Source organism: Physella acuta, unplaced genomic scaffold (genome assembly GCF_028476545.2).
Source record: "Physella acuta isolate Inbredline_101_S28 unplaced genomic scaffold, ASM2847654v3 ptg001214l, whole genome shotgun sequence".
Lineage (NCBI taxonomy): Eukaryota > Metazoa > Mollusca > Gastropoda > Physidae > Physella > Physella acuta.
In genome coordinates this window covers 90,219-106,041 of record NW_026732731.1, presented here as the reverse complement: position 1 = coordinate 106,041, position 15,823 = coordinate 90,219, and the positions used below count along the sequence as shown (strand labels likewise).

The following is a 15,823-nucleotide window of genomic DNA, read 5'->3' as shown; positions in this document are numbered from 1 at the left end:
TGATCAAACACATTCCATGATCGAACCATTCTATAAGTGTAGCCCGATCCTAAAAGTTTACAACTATAGTTATAATTATTCCAAACCTATTTGTAAACATAAAATTAAACCTGATACTAAAATACACCAATACATACATCCTTAAACATATCTGAACATACTCAACACCAAATACGTAACACTACATCAACTTAAATTTATTTTGTAAACTTAACCTAAATCTATAACTATTTATTGAAACATAATTTAAATACGTTTTCGATTACTTTAAATATATTTGTGGTTTAGCAAATTTTGTTCACTAAAACTTACCTTGAAGTACCCAATCTAATTCAAGTAACTTTCAACACTCTACTTTTACATAGCAGTCGATAACTGTGTTTAGAGCTCATGAAAATAACCCTAAATTTCCATACGTTGATGGTTAGGAGTTAAAAAATATATTTTTTTTTGCTTGCTTGCTTTAAGTCGGACGTAGGTTTATAGAACGTAACTGACTCTTGAAAATCAAATGCACGTCAATATAGGTTAGAAAATAAGATATTAAATCTTTGTTGAACTTATTCAAAATCTAAAAAAAAATCGATAACTTGAGGTGAACATCTGATGACTTTATTGTGTTAGTAAATTAATCAATCGTTTATTAAACTAGTTACATTGACGTCTGCTTTCAACACATCGTCAGGTTCAGGGTTACGTCGATACGTCTCTTTCATTATCTGTGACATATATTGTTGTGATTGTTTTATTTTATAACATTTGAGTTGTTATCATTTGTTATGCACATGGTTAGTCTTATAAAATAATGGAGAATTTTATGAAAAGTAAGTTTAATTTTTTTCTGAAGTACAAGGGAGAGTTTAGACACTTTTTTTATACAGCGTCACAAAAATCAAAGCATCTCTACCCTCACCCCTTTCTCCAGGTTAGAATACGATGTTATTTACGGACGACACCTCCCCAATATTAGCTGGACTGCTAGCCTGTAAGTCTCGAGTTCGAATCCGGGTTCAAGTCAGTAGACCGCCACTGAGTCCCCCAACTCTGATGGGTACCTAAGTAACTCACGTTAATTGATACAAATACTAGCATGACTAGATTAATACCAACGTATGAAATATGGTGACTTGAACCCAATTCCAAACGCTAAGACTTAGACACTAACAGTACATCTTATTTTAAACTTCACACTTAAAATCAACAATGTGAGTAGCAACAATAATAACAATAGATACATACGCTAACCCGAACACAACTAGATCTACGAAGCTAAGCAACACTTAATAAACACAGTCAACAACTACACTTTAAAGAATGTGTGTATCCAAGCGTCTATTGATTCATAGAAACAGAATGCGTGGTAGGGTTGGTCAGTGTTTCTTCCAGACTTTTTTCTTCTCCGGGAGGGGTGGGGGGTGGGGGTTGGGGGGCACTCGATATTTTCGGGGGGGGGGGGGTCGACATTTTCCGGGGGGGGGGGCGGACACTAGTAAATGTGTATGTTCACTATATAAATTCCATCTCGTTCGGGGGGAGGGGGGGGGCGGTAAACTTTCTTCGAATGAGGGGGGGGGGAAGAGCCTCCCCCCCCCCCCCCCCCGAAGAGATGCCTGGAAGATAATCTGGGGTTGGTAAAGCTCATGGCTGATGAACCTAGTAGACCCAAGTTCTGACCCTGGTATAGAGCAGGTTGACTCGCAATACCATACATCAAAAGTAAGAACGAAAAAGAAAGAAAAATGTTTTATTCGTCGATCTAAGTAAGCTCTGTATCTCAGAAAAAGAAGAAGAATTTTAAAGAAATTGGAAAACGGTTTAATGACTAGTCAAGTTACAGTGATAAATTATTAACATTTTGTTTATTATCCTATCTCAACCAATTTTTCAAAACCAGGAAATAAATAAAATTAAAAGTGACAAAGCAAATTCATTTTTTTCGTCGATTTACTATGAAACATGCGGTGTAATTGTATTAAAGTTAATATCTGATTGCACATTAAAGAGAATTTTGAATTCGTACAAACCATTTTTAATTTTAAGATATATTTTGTCATAGACACAATGAGGCTCTGAACAAAGAGTTAAATAACGAATTAATAATCGCAATTGTCAGTATGGAAATTGCGCTAAAAAGTATTACACAGGGCCGGCGCTACCTTAAAGCGAACTAGGCGGTCGACTAAGGCGCCATCTCTAGGGGGGCGCAAAAGGTTTAATGGCTATTATCAAAAAGTACCTAATAATTAATACATTTTATAAAGGAGATGCGATCTATTTCGGCACCCAGGACGAACTATCAATTTTGCGCCCCCACCCCAAAATTAGGCCTATATTTATTCGCGATGGTAAAAATACAACCCCACTTCCTTAATTTGGAAAGGTCGGGGCACTTTTTACCAGTTACTTTGCCTTTTTAATTTGGTGTCACATTATTGATGTAGAAAACGATTAAATAAGTTCGTAATAAAATTTCGTACATTTCAATCGGTTATCTAATTTGAATAGGGCGTGTAAGTCTCGTTTTCTCTGACTTTGAATTAGAAATCTGTCCTGGTGTATAGTTTTGTAATGACGGGGTGTTCAAAGTATTGTACTTGTTTGGTAAGTTTTGATGAATCGTTTAGATTTGGGAGTAACGGCAGAAGGCTATTGCTAATATGGTTTCGTAGGTATAAAGTATCAAAGTGTTAATGTATCATAATTTTTATTTGGCTTCTTTGTCGTTGAAGATCTAGTGGAATCTGATTGGTAATAGAGAAATAAGAATGCATGTGACGAAGTATCGTAGTTCTGGAGTTCGGGAGAATTGATTCTTGTGGTATCGAATTATATTGACTGTTAAAGTGTAGTAGTAGGTCCAGTGAAATCGTTGTTGATTTGGAGTATCGTTTGTAGAGCTTGGTGTCACAGTTCTGTAGCATCGAGTCTAGTTATATTTAAATATCGAGGTTTGATATGTGTTACGAATGTAGTAGAATATATCGAGTTGTCGAGTTTATTGTAAGTTAGATGATTTCAATTCAGTACGGTACACACTACAAAGAAATGTAGGCGTTCTCTAGTTGAAAAATCTTAAGTTTTTTTCAGAAATCAATATTACCACTCTTAAAGTATTAATATATGATATTATATAATATAAATAGGATGGAATTTATAACTAACCGTAAACTGATTCTTTTCAAATTATAGTTTTGTTATATGTAATCAATAATTCTTGCAATGTCTAAAACAGTCATCAGTGTTCGCTTTTTTTGAACGGCGACCCTTAGTATCAGGGATATAAAATGTTACCCACTAAGTGAGACTCAAAGTACCATTTAATGTTTGTCATAAAAATTGAATAGACATATGTTATAATAAAGCTACCGTTTTTAGACTTTCAAACAAAAGCTACAATTAAGTATATAATAAGTAAAATAAATCGTTTTTACAAGATTACATAAGTAATATAAAAGATTTATTATAATTATTACGTAATAAAATTTAGACCGTTTTATTGTGTTTTTTAAGCATGTCTTAGTTACACTTGGTTGATTTAGCTATTCTTGTGAGAGTTATTTCCCTTGAATAAAATTTTGGTATTGGTATTTTCAAATGGGAGATAATTCGTTGCTTAATTTACATTAATTTCAAATTCCTTCACCTTAGGTTGACCGCTTACATATAAATACACATTTAAGTTATTATTTGCTATTGTAAAAATTATATAGATCTAGAGCTTAAGTTCTAAACAAAATAATTTGGTAGGATTTTTAGCATTATCAAGTTGAAAAACAAATATACCAGTAGCCGTTGTAGATTGCAATACTTAATGTTAGTAGACATACAGTCTTCGTCGTACACTAATCATCTAATTAATTGTCTTTTCATATTTTTCACCCTCTCCTAAAGGATTCGCCTCTGGGGGGTGATACCATTAAGTGTCGCACCGGGTGACACCCGACCTCGCTACGCCACTCGGACTTAGTACAAACTTTTGAGACGAAGGAGGCAAGTAAAATTTGATTTTGATGTCTACTTATGACGTGTATGCAATTGATACAAAATTATAATGTCACTTTTAATTAATTGTTTCTTATACATATGTTTTAGTAATTAAGTATGAAAGGGGGCGTTTTAAGTAGTTTTGCCGAGAGCGCTAAATAACCTTGCGCCGGCACTGGTATTACAAGTCATTATATTGAAACGATTTATTTGCTATTATTTACAATAATGTTTATTTACAATAAAATAATCCCAACAAAAGGAAATGTTGAATGACGTCAAGAGTAGTGGCCCTTCCACAGAAAACGTCAGCACAATGTCATTATATTAAAGGGAGAAAACCGTGAAAATACAACACTCAACAAAACATCAAGAGTAATGGTCCTTCCACAAAAAACGGTCATCTCCCAGCAGTTCAGCCGTTTCCTTGTTACAATCAGCGTAGAACTCCCGCAAGACTTTCACTGTTTCCGGAAGTGCCACGCCCTTCTTGTCTGTCACGTGATGTTTTCCCATCTTTAAAATGTCCTCCATCACGGCTTTGGTTGGCTGGGCTGTAGAGGTAAAATAAAATCTATTTAGGGCGCCAAAATAGGTAACACGACATATACATTTCAAATCAAACTAGTGTTCCTAAATTGGTAAACATTGTGCCAGCTACGGTCTACTTTGTAAACAAAATCACAACAATAATGTATCTTTTTTCTTTGTTTAATAGCAGCATTAACAGAATAGCAGCATTAACAGAATAAATGTACGCATTATATTTGTCTTGAGCTGACTTATGTTAAAACTCTAAAAATAACAAGATTTCATTGTCCCTATTTTTTTCATCAATTATCTAATGCACACATGAGTTGCTGTTTTTTTTTTCACATGATACATTGCTTGTGCAGCTTTTACAAATGGACCACCCAACACCCCACGAGAGTATATTGGCTACTTCCCATGGAGCAAAAATGTACTCACGTATGTCCAGAAAGTCGAACACACCCTTCAGGGTTCCCTCCATGTCGTTTTTGTATTCAGTTGTGCGCGTCACGTGAAATGCGCTTCTCGGGAAAACCCGAAACCATTCTTTGAGAAACACCGAGTAGCACCCGACGTGGACTCTGGCCTAGGGTTGAAAAATAAATCAAATCAAGAACCTTATATTGCGTAGTTTTATAGAGTTATAGAAATCAATATTAGCTTCCACGTGTGACAACAAGGATTTGGTTAGATGTCACAACAATTCCCCATATGGAAAAAAACGTTGTTTGAAGTTACGTGAAATGGAAAATTACCGGTAGTTTCTGGTACATGCCGTTATCAAAGTAGCAGAACCTGATGGAGTGGTTCTTGAGACAGGCGCTCATCATGTCTATGGCTTGTAGTGTGTGGGTGTGGAACTCCACAGGATTCGTGCCGTACTTCATAAAGATGTAGTCGGAGTATAGTCTGAAGAAATATTTGTAATATTTGAAAATTAAATTGATTTTAAAATCACTGTATCATACCTAACAATGAGGGTTTTTTGACAACGTTTTTTAATTCAACATTGAGTGGTATTGGAATAGATTTAATGCGTTTTATTGCACCGTTGTTTGATTCCATGAGGGGTTTTAAAGTCTTCTGCTAGTTTTACCTAATATAAATAATTCTCTCATAAAAGATGTATACTATAGTCCACTCGGAACCGTTTTATACATTGAATATAATGATGGCAGAGGAGCAAAATGCTGACCATCAATATACCTTATTTACATGCCAAATGCAAAGAAAAAGATACACTCTATTTAAGCTGTCGTGGAGATTATATTTAAACCTGTATTATAACTAGCCTCACATTTAATATATTTTAATGCATAGTTTTCACCTTTCAATAGGCTCCCTGAACTGTATAATTAATTTGGGCGCCCCTTTGTAAATGTACTTTAAAAAGTGGGGCGTCAGAACCCAAGCCTCGCTGAAACCTTTATTCTGGGGGATCATGGGCCAGCCCCGGAAGTCCCAGAAGTCCATAGGAGAGGCGTCGCCTGCAAGGAACCAATGTTACAATCTTAGAGAAAACACGTAATTAGACAAAATAGGCCCACAGGTTGGGAGATGTAAAGTTTGCCTTAACCTACTAATTCAGAAAAAAAGATAATGTACGTAACTGTTAGACTACCAAAATAAAACAAACCTCATGTATATTTATATCAGTTTATTAAATGTTATAAATATTCACTATAATGTATAATTTGTATGACATTCTGAATTTTTATCAGGCTCTCGTCGATTTTAATTGCTAACATTTTACAGTTGTTTTTTTCGAAATTTACTTTTCTTTTTACTTTACACTTCCTTCACTTACTTTCTATACTACCTTCACTTTTCCCTACACTTAGTTCACTTTTTGTCACATCAACTTTATCTTTTCCTACGCTACCTTTTGTTTTCACTACACTCTTTTTCACATTTTTTTTTACTAATCAGTTTCACTTTCTCTACACAACCTTCAATTTTTCTTACACTTTTTTCACACTACCTTCACTTTTCCCTACACTTTTCACATAACATTTACTTTCCTCCCTGCTACTCCCACATTCCTCTACCTGTCCTTACCTGAACTCACCTGTAATAATTTCCGTATTGTTTTGTCTATCAATGGCATCAGCAGTTTGTGCAAACAGCTCCATGTACATGTCCAGTGTCGTATTCATATCGCCACTCTGTTTTATCATGATCCCTGTCAGTGGTAGTGGGTTGGTATAAGGTTTAGCTGATGCATTGTGGTAAATTGGGACGGCGTGGCGGTAGAGAGGTAGAATGCTAACACGAAAGTCTCGAGTTCGAATCTGGGTTCCAGTAAGTAAACGTCCCTGAGTTCACCCAGCTCTGATGGGTACCTAACTCACTTTAAGGAAATGAAAGGCGGCTGGGCATAGTGTTAACCACACTATCAATTCTAGCGCTGACCGCAGTATGTCTCATCTGCCTCATGTGTCTTTGGGCACGAACGGGACATTAATGTCGCTCTACACAATTGTGGTGGTGAGGTGGGGGGGGGGATAACCAACTCAGAGTAAACATAGCGTCAGTTTTTAGAAGACTGTTCTAAACATATAAATACCATTATACATATATACTGATTCAGAAATAGATTTAAATAAGTAACAGTGGTATTATTGGTATTATTATTGGTATTATGACAGTAATTTTTTTTTTACAGAGAGTAACATGGGGGGGGGGGGGTTATAGCCCCCCACCAACCCCCCTGCTTACGCTACTGGTTTATAGATAGTACAGATAGGGTTAAATGACATACCGTTTATTAACAGTCAAGAAAGGGATAAGTAACATTCCGTTAAAGGTTAAAGTAAAATACAGTTTATAAATAGTATAGAAAGGGTTAAATAACATAACGTTTAAAGATAGTAAAGAAAGAGTTAAATAACATAACGTTTATAGATTGTAAAGAAAGATTTAAATAACATTCCTACAAGAAAGAATTAAACAAACATACCGAATCTTTTCCAGGACCAAAATTGCGCTTCTTTCCCCAATATTCCAAAGTTGCCCTTAACGAGTGGGTGTCTGACTAGTCTAGCATGGAGGTCCGTAGTACCACTTTTGTCCATTCCGATGATATAAAAGTATGGTAGACAGCGCAGCCTTTTTAAACCCATGGGAAAATAATCGTAGAAACACGGATTCTTGAATTGTGGCAGAAACGCGGGCAAGTTCTGATGGCAAAAAATAAATAAATAAATAAAATAAAATAAAATAAAATAAAATAAAATAAAATAAAATAAAATAAAATAAAATAAAATAAAATAAAATAAAATAAAATAAAATAAAATAAAATAAAATAAAATAAAATAAAATAAAATAAAATAAAATAAAATAAAATAAAATAAAATAAAATAAAATAAAATAAAATAAAATAAAATAAAATAAAATAAAATAAAATAAAATAAAATAAAATAAAATAAAATAAAATAAAATAAAATAAAATAAAATAAAATAAAACAGTTTTTGACTGAAACATAATATCATACAACCAGAACACACTAAAAAAAACAACCCGTGTTGAATTACACTTTGCTTTTGTAAAGCCGGGCTTGGCGCCTCCTGCTGTCCTTGACTGGGGGGGGGGGGTGTAGGAAATTGTCCTTCAGACAAGTCTTCAAGTTTTTCTTGCACTTTCTCTTTTTTTGTTTGTTCTTATGAGGCTGTGTAATGTTTTTGTCGGTGTTTCTTTCAGATATTTTTGCCGAGGGTACTTAAAAAACTTTAGTCGGGGGTACGATGGGGAGGGGGGGGGGGGGGCAGGGGGGCGGGAGGATGACAGAGTTGTGATGCTTAATTTTTCAATCAGTTATTCTTTCAGACGTTTTTCGTGAAACTTTTAGGGTGGGGTGGGAAAGGGAAGGAGAAGGGGTGGACTAAATTTTCCGGGGGGGGGGGGGGGGGGGGGCTGGTATTAGTAAAGTATAATTTTTCTATACAAATTCCATTTCGCTCGGGGGTGGGGGTAGACGTTCTTCGGGGGGTTGGGGGAGGGGGGGCAATGCCACCACGAAGAAACTGTTTTCAATAAACTAACACACGTAAATAAAGTAAGGACACTAAATCAAAGTTCAATAGAGACTGCTGAAATTAAAATTTTATTTTATTTGCACCTAAAATAGTCAAAATATTTTGCAGTGCTCAACACAGGTCACAAAAAATCTTTAATGGCCCCCGTAAACTTTTTAATTAGAAAGTTGCTTGGGAAAGGGTGCGGAGAGGGGGGGGGGGATCTTGGCTTTAAATGTAAACGTTCGCAACAGGAGGTTTGCATGCATGAATTGCGCCGCTTTATAACATAACCTCGCAGCAGGCATACCATTATAGAATTTGAATTCGTCACGTATCCCGTCCTATAAAACTTCCTTCCCAGCAGGATAAAATTAATGGGTTTTTAAAAATCTGTTATACGATAGATTGTGAGATTCTAAGTCTTCGATACTGTGATACTCACTATACAAAAAATATCCTCGACTCTGTTAAATATTGTGGAATAGCGGTCTACACACGGAGGATCTGAAATTGTTTTGTTAATGAGAACATGGTTACACTTTAATTAAAATAAATTACGAATAAATTATAGATAGTTAAATAAATGTAAATATTGATTAAGAGGTATTGGTGACCAACTATTTTAAGATTATTTCAGTCAGAGTTTCTTCCAGGCATTTCTTTAGGGGGGGGGGGGCGAAGAAAGTCTACCCCCCCCCCCCCCCAACGAAATGGAATTTATATAGAAAATATATACTTTTAACAGTGTCCGCCCCCCCCCCCCCCCGAAAATTTTAGTCCCCCCTCGAAAATTTCAAGTGCTCCCCTCCTCCCCCCCCCCCCCACCCTCCGGAGAAAACGTCTGGAAGAAACACTGATTTTAGTGTATTTCCATTTCTTTATATCAAAAATTAAATTCATTGGTAATAGAATCATTTAAATAATAATGGTGATAAAATATTATTTTATGTTAAAGAGCACAACGACAAGCCAAATGTAGTTGGTGGTTGAATTATGTTTTAAGAGCATGTCGATAAAACCAAATACCTGGAGGGTCGTATTCTCTGTTCCCTTGGACGGTCATACGAGAGACATTAGGCCACGACAGGTGTAAGCTGACTAGGACTAGGACCATTCCAGACAACAGTAGGACCCAGGTCCTTAATGTCCTTAAACACAAAAAAAAATATTTCTTTTTCTTTCCCATACCAAAACATACTCAATCGTAACAGAAATAAATTTTGATGTTTATGTCAAGCATATTCTGCCCGAGGATTCGAACTCGATTCTTATTGGTTAAGGAACGACGAGCTTTATCGACTCGACCAGTAGACCTCTACTTTGCCTTTCGACTATACTCCTTTTCAATGTTTACTTCATCCATATTATTTAGAACGTTTATTTTATTTTGTATAAAGCAATTGTTTATATTTATAGTAGTATATTTATCTGTAGTATGATGTAATCAGTTAACAAGGTAGGTTTAATATTATTTCAAGAAGAATATCTTCCAGCAATTTCTCTTGTAATAAAAAATACATATAAAATAACTTATGCAACCTGTAAGAGGTGGCGCATTAAATAGTCTACCTGACAACTTACCTAGTCTACCTGACAAAGTACCTAGTCTATCTGACAACTTACCTAGTCTACCTGACAACTTACCTAGTCTATCTGACAACTTACCTTAGTCTACCTGACAACTAACCTAGTCTATCTGACAACTTACCTAGTCTACCAGACAACTTACCTAGTGTACCTGACAACTTACCTTAGTCTACCTGACAAAGTACCTAGTCTATCTGACAACTTACCTAGTCTACCTGACAACTTACCTAGTCTATCTGACAACTTACCTTAGTCTACCTGACAACTAACCTAGTCTATCTGACAACTTACCTAGTCTACCAGACAACTTACCTAATCTACCTGACAACTTACAGGGTCTAACTGACAACTTACCTAGTCTACTTGACAACTTACCTAGCCTACATGACCACTTACCTAGCCAAAGTAACAACTTACTTATGCCTATTGACGGACCTCATAAACTTGATGCAAATCCCACGTGATCTTCGTTTCGCCAATGCCATTGTTTTCTTGCGTAGTTCAAAACGGGTTGTCTCATTTCATCTCTGGTCGAGATTATTTTCAATTAATTAACACCCGAGGTCAAGGGTTGTCCATGTGTAAATACTTGGATTCTAAAAAAATATAAGAGAAAATGTGCAATGTAAGAAACCGTTTTGTCTAATTTTGTGTTTTATTTAGAACTAGACTACCCGTTATCTAGTTAGATAACTGTGGGTTTCTAGGGTCATCCATAAATAACATCACGTCTGTCACTAATCATCACAAAATAACCAGACCCCACATTCAAAAAGGCGACACACCTCAGACGATTTTGTCTTTTAAAAACACTGACTTCGTCTGACAACATAATCTTTTCATCTACTGAGGTCACAAAAACAGGTCAACTCTACTTCACCTGCCCAGTATCCTCCCAACTCAGACATGTTTTTGTCTGGGAAAACACAGAATGAGCTGAGCGTGGGTCTAACAGTCTGTCTGAAAACAAAAATTGTTCTCTACCTACATACTATTTTACAGCTCTCCACATAGCGCAGATTCTCTCCAGTAGTCAATCAGACAAACAAAAAAACAAACAAATAAATATTCAAACATGTAAACAAATTTGAGTTTTAGTAGTATAGAGATAGATAGATGTGAATAACGTGATTTCCATTTATGAAAGGTAATGTATAGTCAAGATATCTAGCCTTGAAGTAAAATAAAAGTATTTTAGTATTCTTAAATATAACACGATTCATGTTAATACAATTTAAACCTAATAAAAGATCTAAATCTTAATTTAACAAATACCTCTTAACCAAATATATATAGCGGGTTAAAGCAACTAGTATACGCTTACCATGAACAAGCCTAGCCTTGAAGTAGTTGTAACCGCCTCTAGAATATTCCGTAGTGTTCTGCTTGACTGACACGTCGTATGTAAAGTACACGCTTAAGCTCGGAGCTAAAGATGCCTGCGAACAACACACTGTAGTATTCCTCGGTGCGACGCAACATCATTTCAAGCTAGAATATTTCAGATAATGTCCCCTTACCGCCTTTCATGTAGGTCTGAATAGGACCACACCAGGGACAGAATTTTTTTGTTCGCTGTCTTTACAACGTTCGGATCAAATGTCACGAATATGCCCCGTATCTTTAAAAAAAATGGAAATGAGAGGCATAAAATATCAATATGGCATGTGACCTTAGCGGTAACACGTATGCGAAACTTTAAAAATAGAATGTAGTTTTTGTTGTTTAGGAATTCCCTACACGTAAATGCAGGACTACAAAATATTTATTCGTACATCTTCGTATGGAAAAAGGTTTACAAAAGTTACACAAACCGATCACAAACTAAATAAAACTAAGATGGATAACTTAAATAAAGGATGGACATTTATGAGCTGTATCAGGAACCCTTTAAAAAAAAAAAAAAAAAAAAAAAAAAAAACATGCCACCACTGATGACTATTTGTTAACTTCAATTCATAACATTCACATTTGCACTAAAAGATCGGCAAACTGAGGAGTTTATAAGTATACTTATATCTACGTGTGACCTACTTAGGTCTAGTAATGTTTTATTTTTTAGTTTGACATTGTTATAATACCATATATGGTTTGTGGTGCAACAACCGGTTTTTTTCCGCTGTCTTACTAAGAGAGTCTTAGACTCAGAAATTTTCCATCGAGAGATGATTGATTGTTTCAGACCAGATGACCACCTCAACCAATGGTCTTACGATCTGAAGGTGACCTTCCATGTTACCTAAGTCTATAAATAGATCGCCCACAGGTGTCTCGAGGCAGTCCATTTTGACCAGTTGAATGTGAGAGAGCATAAGTCCTGTGTGTTGCCGTGCAGTATTCAGTTGTTTAAGTATCCTAGTATTATATTACTTGTGGCCAAGTGATTCTTGATGCTATAGCAGTGTTATGTGAACTGTGGCTATTTTTATAAAGTGTTAGAATCTGTGATAGTATTTATTCTTACGCTTTGTAAATTGGGTTTTGTTATTTCTAAACTAAATATTTTATCTTGTTTAACCTAGTGTTCTGCCACAACTTTGTTCACTTATTAAAAGTTGTATGCAGATTGAATGAGTTGTTAACTTCAATAGTTTCACTAGTTTTCCCTAGACCTGAAAATCGAGCCCTAGTGAGTTGTTGAGTTAGTTTTCATTCATTTAGGCTTTAGGTCATTTGCATATAACCCCAAGAAAGAATCCGGGAGCGTTCACCATCTATCTGGCTGGTAGATAGGTGTCCGTTACATACGGCTAAACTGAACTCTACGAGAATTTAAACAAACGTTGCGGTCATACTAAAACATATCTACGCCACCTCTCGTCAATACGAACAGGTTCCATAAAATAGTGGTCAGAAATGACCAATGCGTGTTAGAAAACTATCTAAAGCCACATTAGGGAGAGCTAATAAAAATGACTTCACAGGCTATGTTTAAAATAATTAGGCGCTACCGGTCAACTTACGTCTTTGGAAAAACTATTTCAGCCCTGGGTACAAAAAGATGTCAATTTTTGTAGGTATCATAACATTCTACTAAAGCTCTTACTGCTCTTCAACTCACTTTCCAAACCCCCACAAGACAGACTGACAAATAGAGAGATAGACGGATGGACGGAAAGACAGACAGACGGACCGACAGACATACAGATAGACGGACGGACGGACGGACAGAAAGACAGACGGGCAGACGGACTGAAGGACAGACGGACGGACCCAGAAAGACAGACAGACGGACGGACGAACAGAAAGACAGACAGACGGACCGACAGACATACAGATAGACGGACGAAAGGGAAGGGCGGAGGACAGAAGGACAGACGGGCAGACGGACTGAAGGACAGACCCAGACAGACAGACGGACGGACAGACAGACAGACGGACAGAAAGACAGACAGACAGACGGACAGAAAGACAGACGGGCAGACGGACTGAAGGACAGACCCAGACAGAAAGACAGACGGACGGACAGACAGACGGACAGAAAGACAGACAGACGGACAGACAGACCCCCCCCCCCCCCCCCCCCCCCCCCCCGAAGACGTGCCTGGAAGAAACTCTGCAGGCAGATAAAGAAACCTTTACATTATTGCGCATTTAAATTCACTGAGGATTAAAATGTATAAAAATTGTTCGCTTTATCGCCTATAAAATATATTACACATTTCAGCGCTTAATGCGTCTACATTTTTTGCCAGTGCACTTAAAAGCTATAAAATTTATGTTTTCTTCTTCTTTATTTAGTAAATACGAATCTTCATAAACTCAAATGACAAACCGAAGGTTATGTATACGACTTTACATACTGTTGATACTTTATTTTGTGAATTAAGTTCGTTCTTAGTGAAGTTCCATACACCATTGATAGCTACCTGATAGCAACAGTGCACATTGTTGCTAAAATTCCCCTACTCATTTTGTACCAAACAACTGGTGCGTGACGATTTTTTATTATCGTCACGCATGGGTGAGATAACCCCCAGATTTTGTTACAGTTTTGGGATTGTAAGGGGGTTTGAATCTCCATTCGTTTCTGTCTTGTAGCTAGTCACACTACACACTCAAACCCTTGGGTAGAAGAGTCAATGGTGTAAGTTAAGTCCATTGCCTGACAAAAGACTGTACTTTAAAAGGCGACTGATGATTCGACTATGTGTATCAAATGACATTAAACTTCAGTGGCGTCAGTAGGTCGGGTGTCATCCGGTGGGGTAGATCAGTGTGCCACCCCACCATCGGTCCGACTGTGGGTGTGGCTGTGGGTGTCGGTCCTTAATGCATGACTACACCATTAGTCCGATCGCCATCCAGGAAACTTTGGGAATTTGTTGCGGCACCTCAGTAAATTGCGATTTGGCACCCCCTGGCTTTCCCGTGAGCACTATGGCTACAATAATCGTTCACGTAATGAAATTAGGCGCCCCTAAAGCACTATGTTTGTCCACCAAGAAATATAGTGCCTGCATCGTTTACAATATATAACTCAGAAAAAAAGGTTACGAGTCTAAATATACACCGTTGGTAACGCATTGATAAAAATCTCCTAAAATATTGCGTCAGCCTTTATCATGAGACCGCAGCAACGCACGGCATGGGTACGCTGGTGCAAAAATAAAATTTTAAAAAATCTGATGCGTCAGCCGGGAGTCGAACCCGGTCTAATTGCTTGGAAGGCAACTATGCTAACCGTTACACCACCGACGCTGCTAAGTATACTCCATTTTTTACCAAAAATTATTTTCATACGACGTACTACACCAGATGTCACATTGTGAACAGCTTCTGGTTAAATCATCTAAAAACTGACGGGTCACACGTGACTTCAGTTCTGGCCAATCCCGGGTTAGCGGATTAGTGAGTATGATCCGACTGCGCCATTCAGCGAATCGACGCATCGATCTCCTCATTCTAAAATTGTTATGCTTTCTCTTTAATTTTACCAATGATGTAAATTGAGTTCTAATATAAAAATAAAATAAAAAAGACCTGACATCAAAAACGCCGACTGGACATAAGGCCGATAAGTTTTACAAAACTACAAACTCCAATTTACAGATCTGTTTAGTATTTATTAAAAACAAGCTGCACAATTTTTTTATATATACTAGAGCCCCCACTCCCCGCAGTATATATATATATATATATATATATATATATATATATATATATATATATATATATATATATATATATATATATATAAGATACGAACTAGCATTGTCTCATGGCGTATCATCGGTTTCAACGGTTTCACTGTATCAATAATGCTCAAATTGGTTGTATTATTGTTTGTTTGTTTTTCTATCTTATTTTTCTTCGTGTTACTTCTTGCTGTTGCCGAGAAATTTTTGTTTTGGAAACTAACGTAGATAAATTAAGATGCAACATAACACACTTTGTAAAAACAAAGTGCAGCAGGGGGCAAAAGGGAAGAAAAAGAAATACTGTACATCGAACACACCAGAAGATTCACTGGTTAAGTTAATGAAACTAATTTCAGTTTTAAACGTTATTTTTATTCCCGTAGTTCAATAGCCTTTTAAAAAAATAAATAAATAAACGACTGCGGTGTTTCATCTCATGTATGATTGGTTCCTTGTTGATCCAAAGTCTGGCAGTCTGGAACTGGGGAAAAGATAAGCTAGCATTTATCTTACCCGAGGTGCCACACGTCTGAACCTGCTTTTTTCCTCCAGATTTTTTTAGC

General features: G+C 36.6%; 1 protein-coding gene across 4 annotated transcripts; it reads right to left on the bottom strand.

Annotated features, from left to right (window-relative positions):
* Positions 1 to 4,282: 4,282 nt before the first annotated feature.
* Positions 4,283 to 11,616, bottom strand: LOC131957157 (carbohydrate sulfotransferase 15). Of its 4 annotated transcripts, none has more exons than XM_059321887.1 (10): positions 11,444 to 11,616; positions 10,537 to 10,715; positions 9,559 to 9,680; positions 8,975 to 9,036; positions 7,475 to 7,694; positions 6,584 to 6,697; positions 5,843 to 6,002; positions 5,271 to 5,424; positions 4,954 to 5,101; positions 4,283 to 4,538 (listed from the first exon to the last, which is right to left on the bottom strand). In XM_059321887.1, exons 2-10 carry the CDS (start codon positions 10,602 to 10,604, stop codon positions 4,354 to 4,356), a joined length of 1,233 nt encoding a protein of 410 aa, XP_059177870.1. In that variant the 5' UTR covers positions 10,605 to 10,715; positions 11,444 to 11,616; the 3' UTR covers positions 4,283 to 4,353. The 4 variants fall into 4 exon arrangements, with proteins under 4 accessions (XP_059177870.1, XP_059177873.1, XP_059177872.1 ...); XM_059321890.1 differs by having other exon boundaries at positions 10,555 to 10,715; XM_059321889.1 differs by lacking the exon at positions 11,444 to 11,616 and adding an exon at positions 11,395 to 11,407.
* Positions 11,617 to 15,823: the final 4,207 nt, after the last annotated feature.

Coding starts and splice junctions, on each gene's coding strand:
- LOC131957157 (XM_059321887.1), bottom strand. CDS start 10,604: ATGGCATTGGCGAAACGAAGATCACGTGGGATTTGCATCAAGTTTATG. Junction 9,037..9,558: donor CAGAGAATACGACCCTCCAG/GTATTTGGTTTT, acceptor AAACAATTTCAG/ATCCTCCGTGTGTAGACCGC. Junction 7,695..8,974: donor TCGAGGATATTTTTTGTATA/GTGAGTATCACA, acceptor TTTTGCCATCAG/AACTTGCCCGCGTTTCTGCC.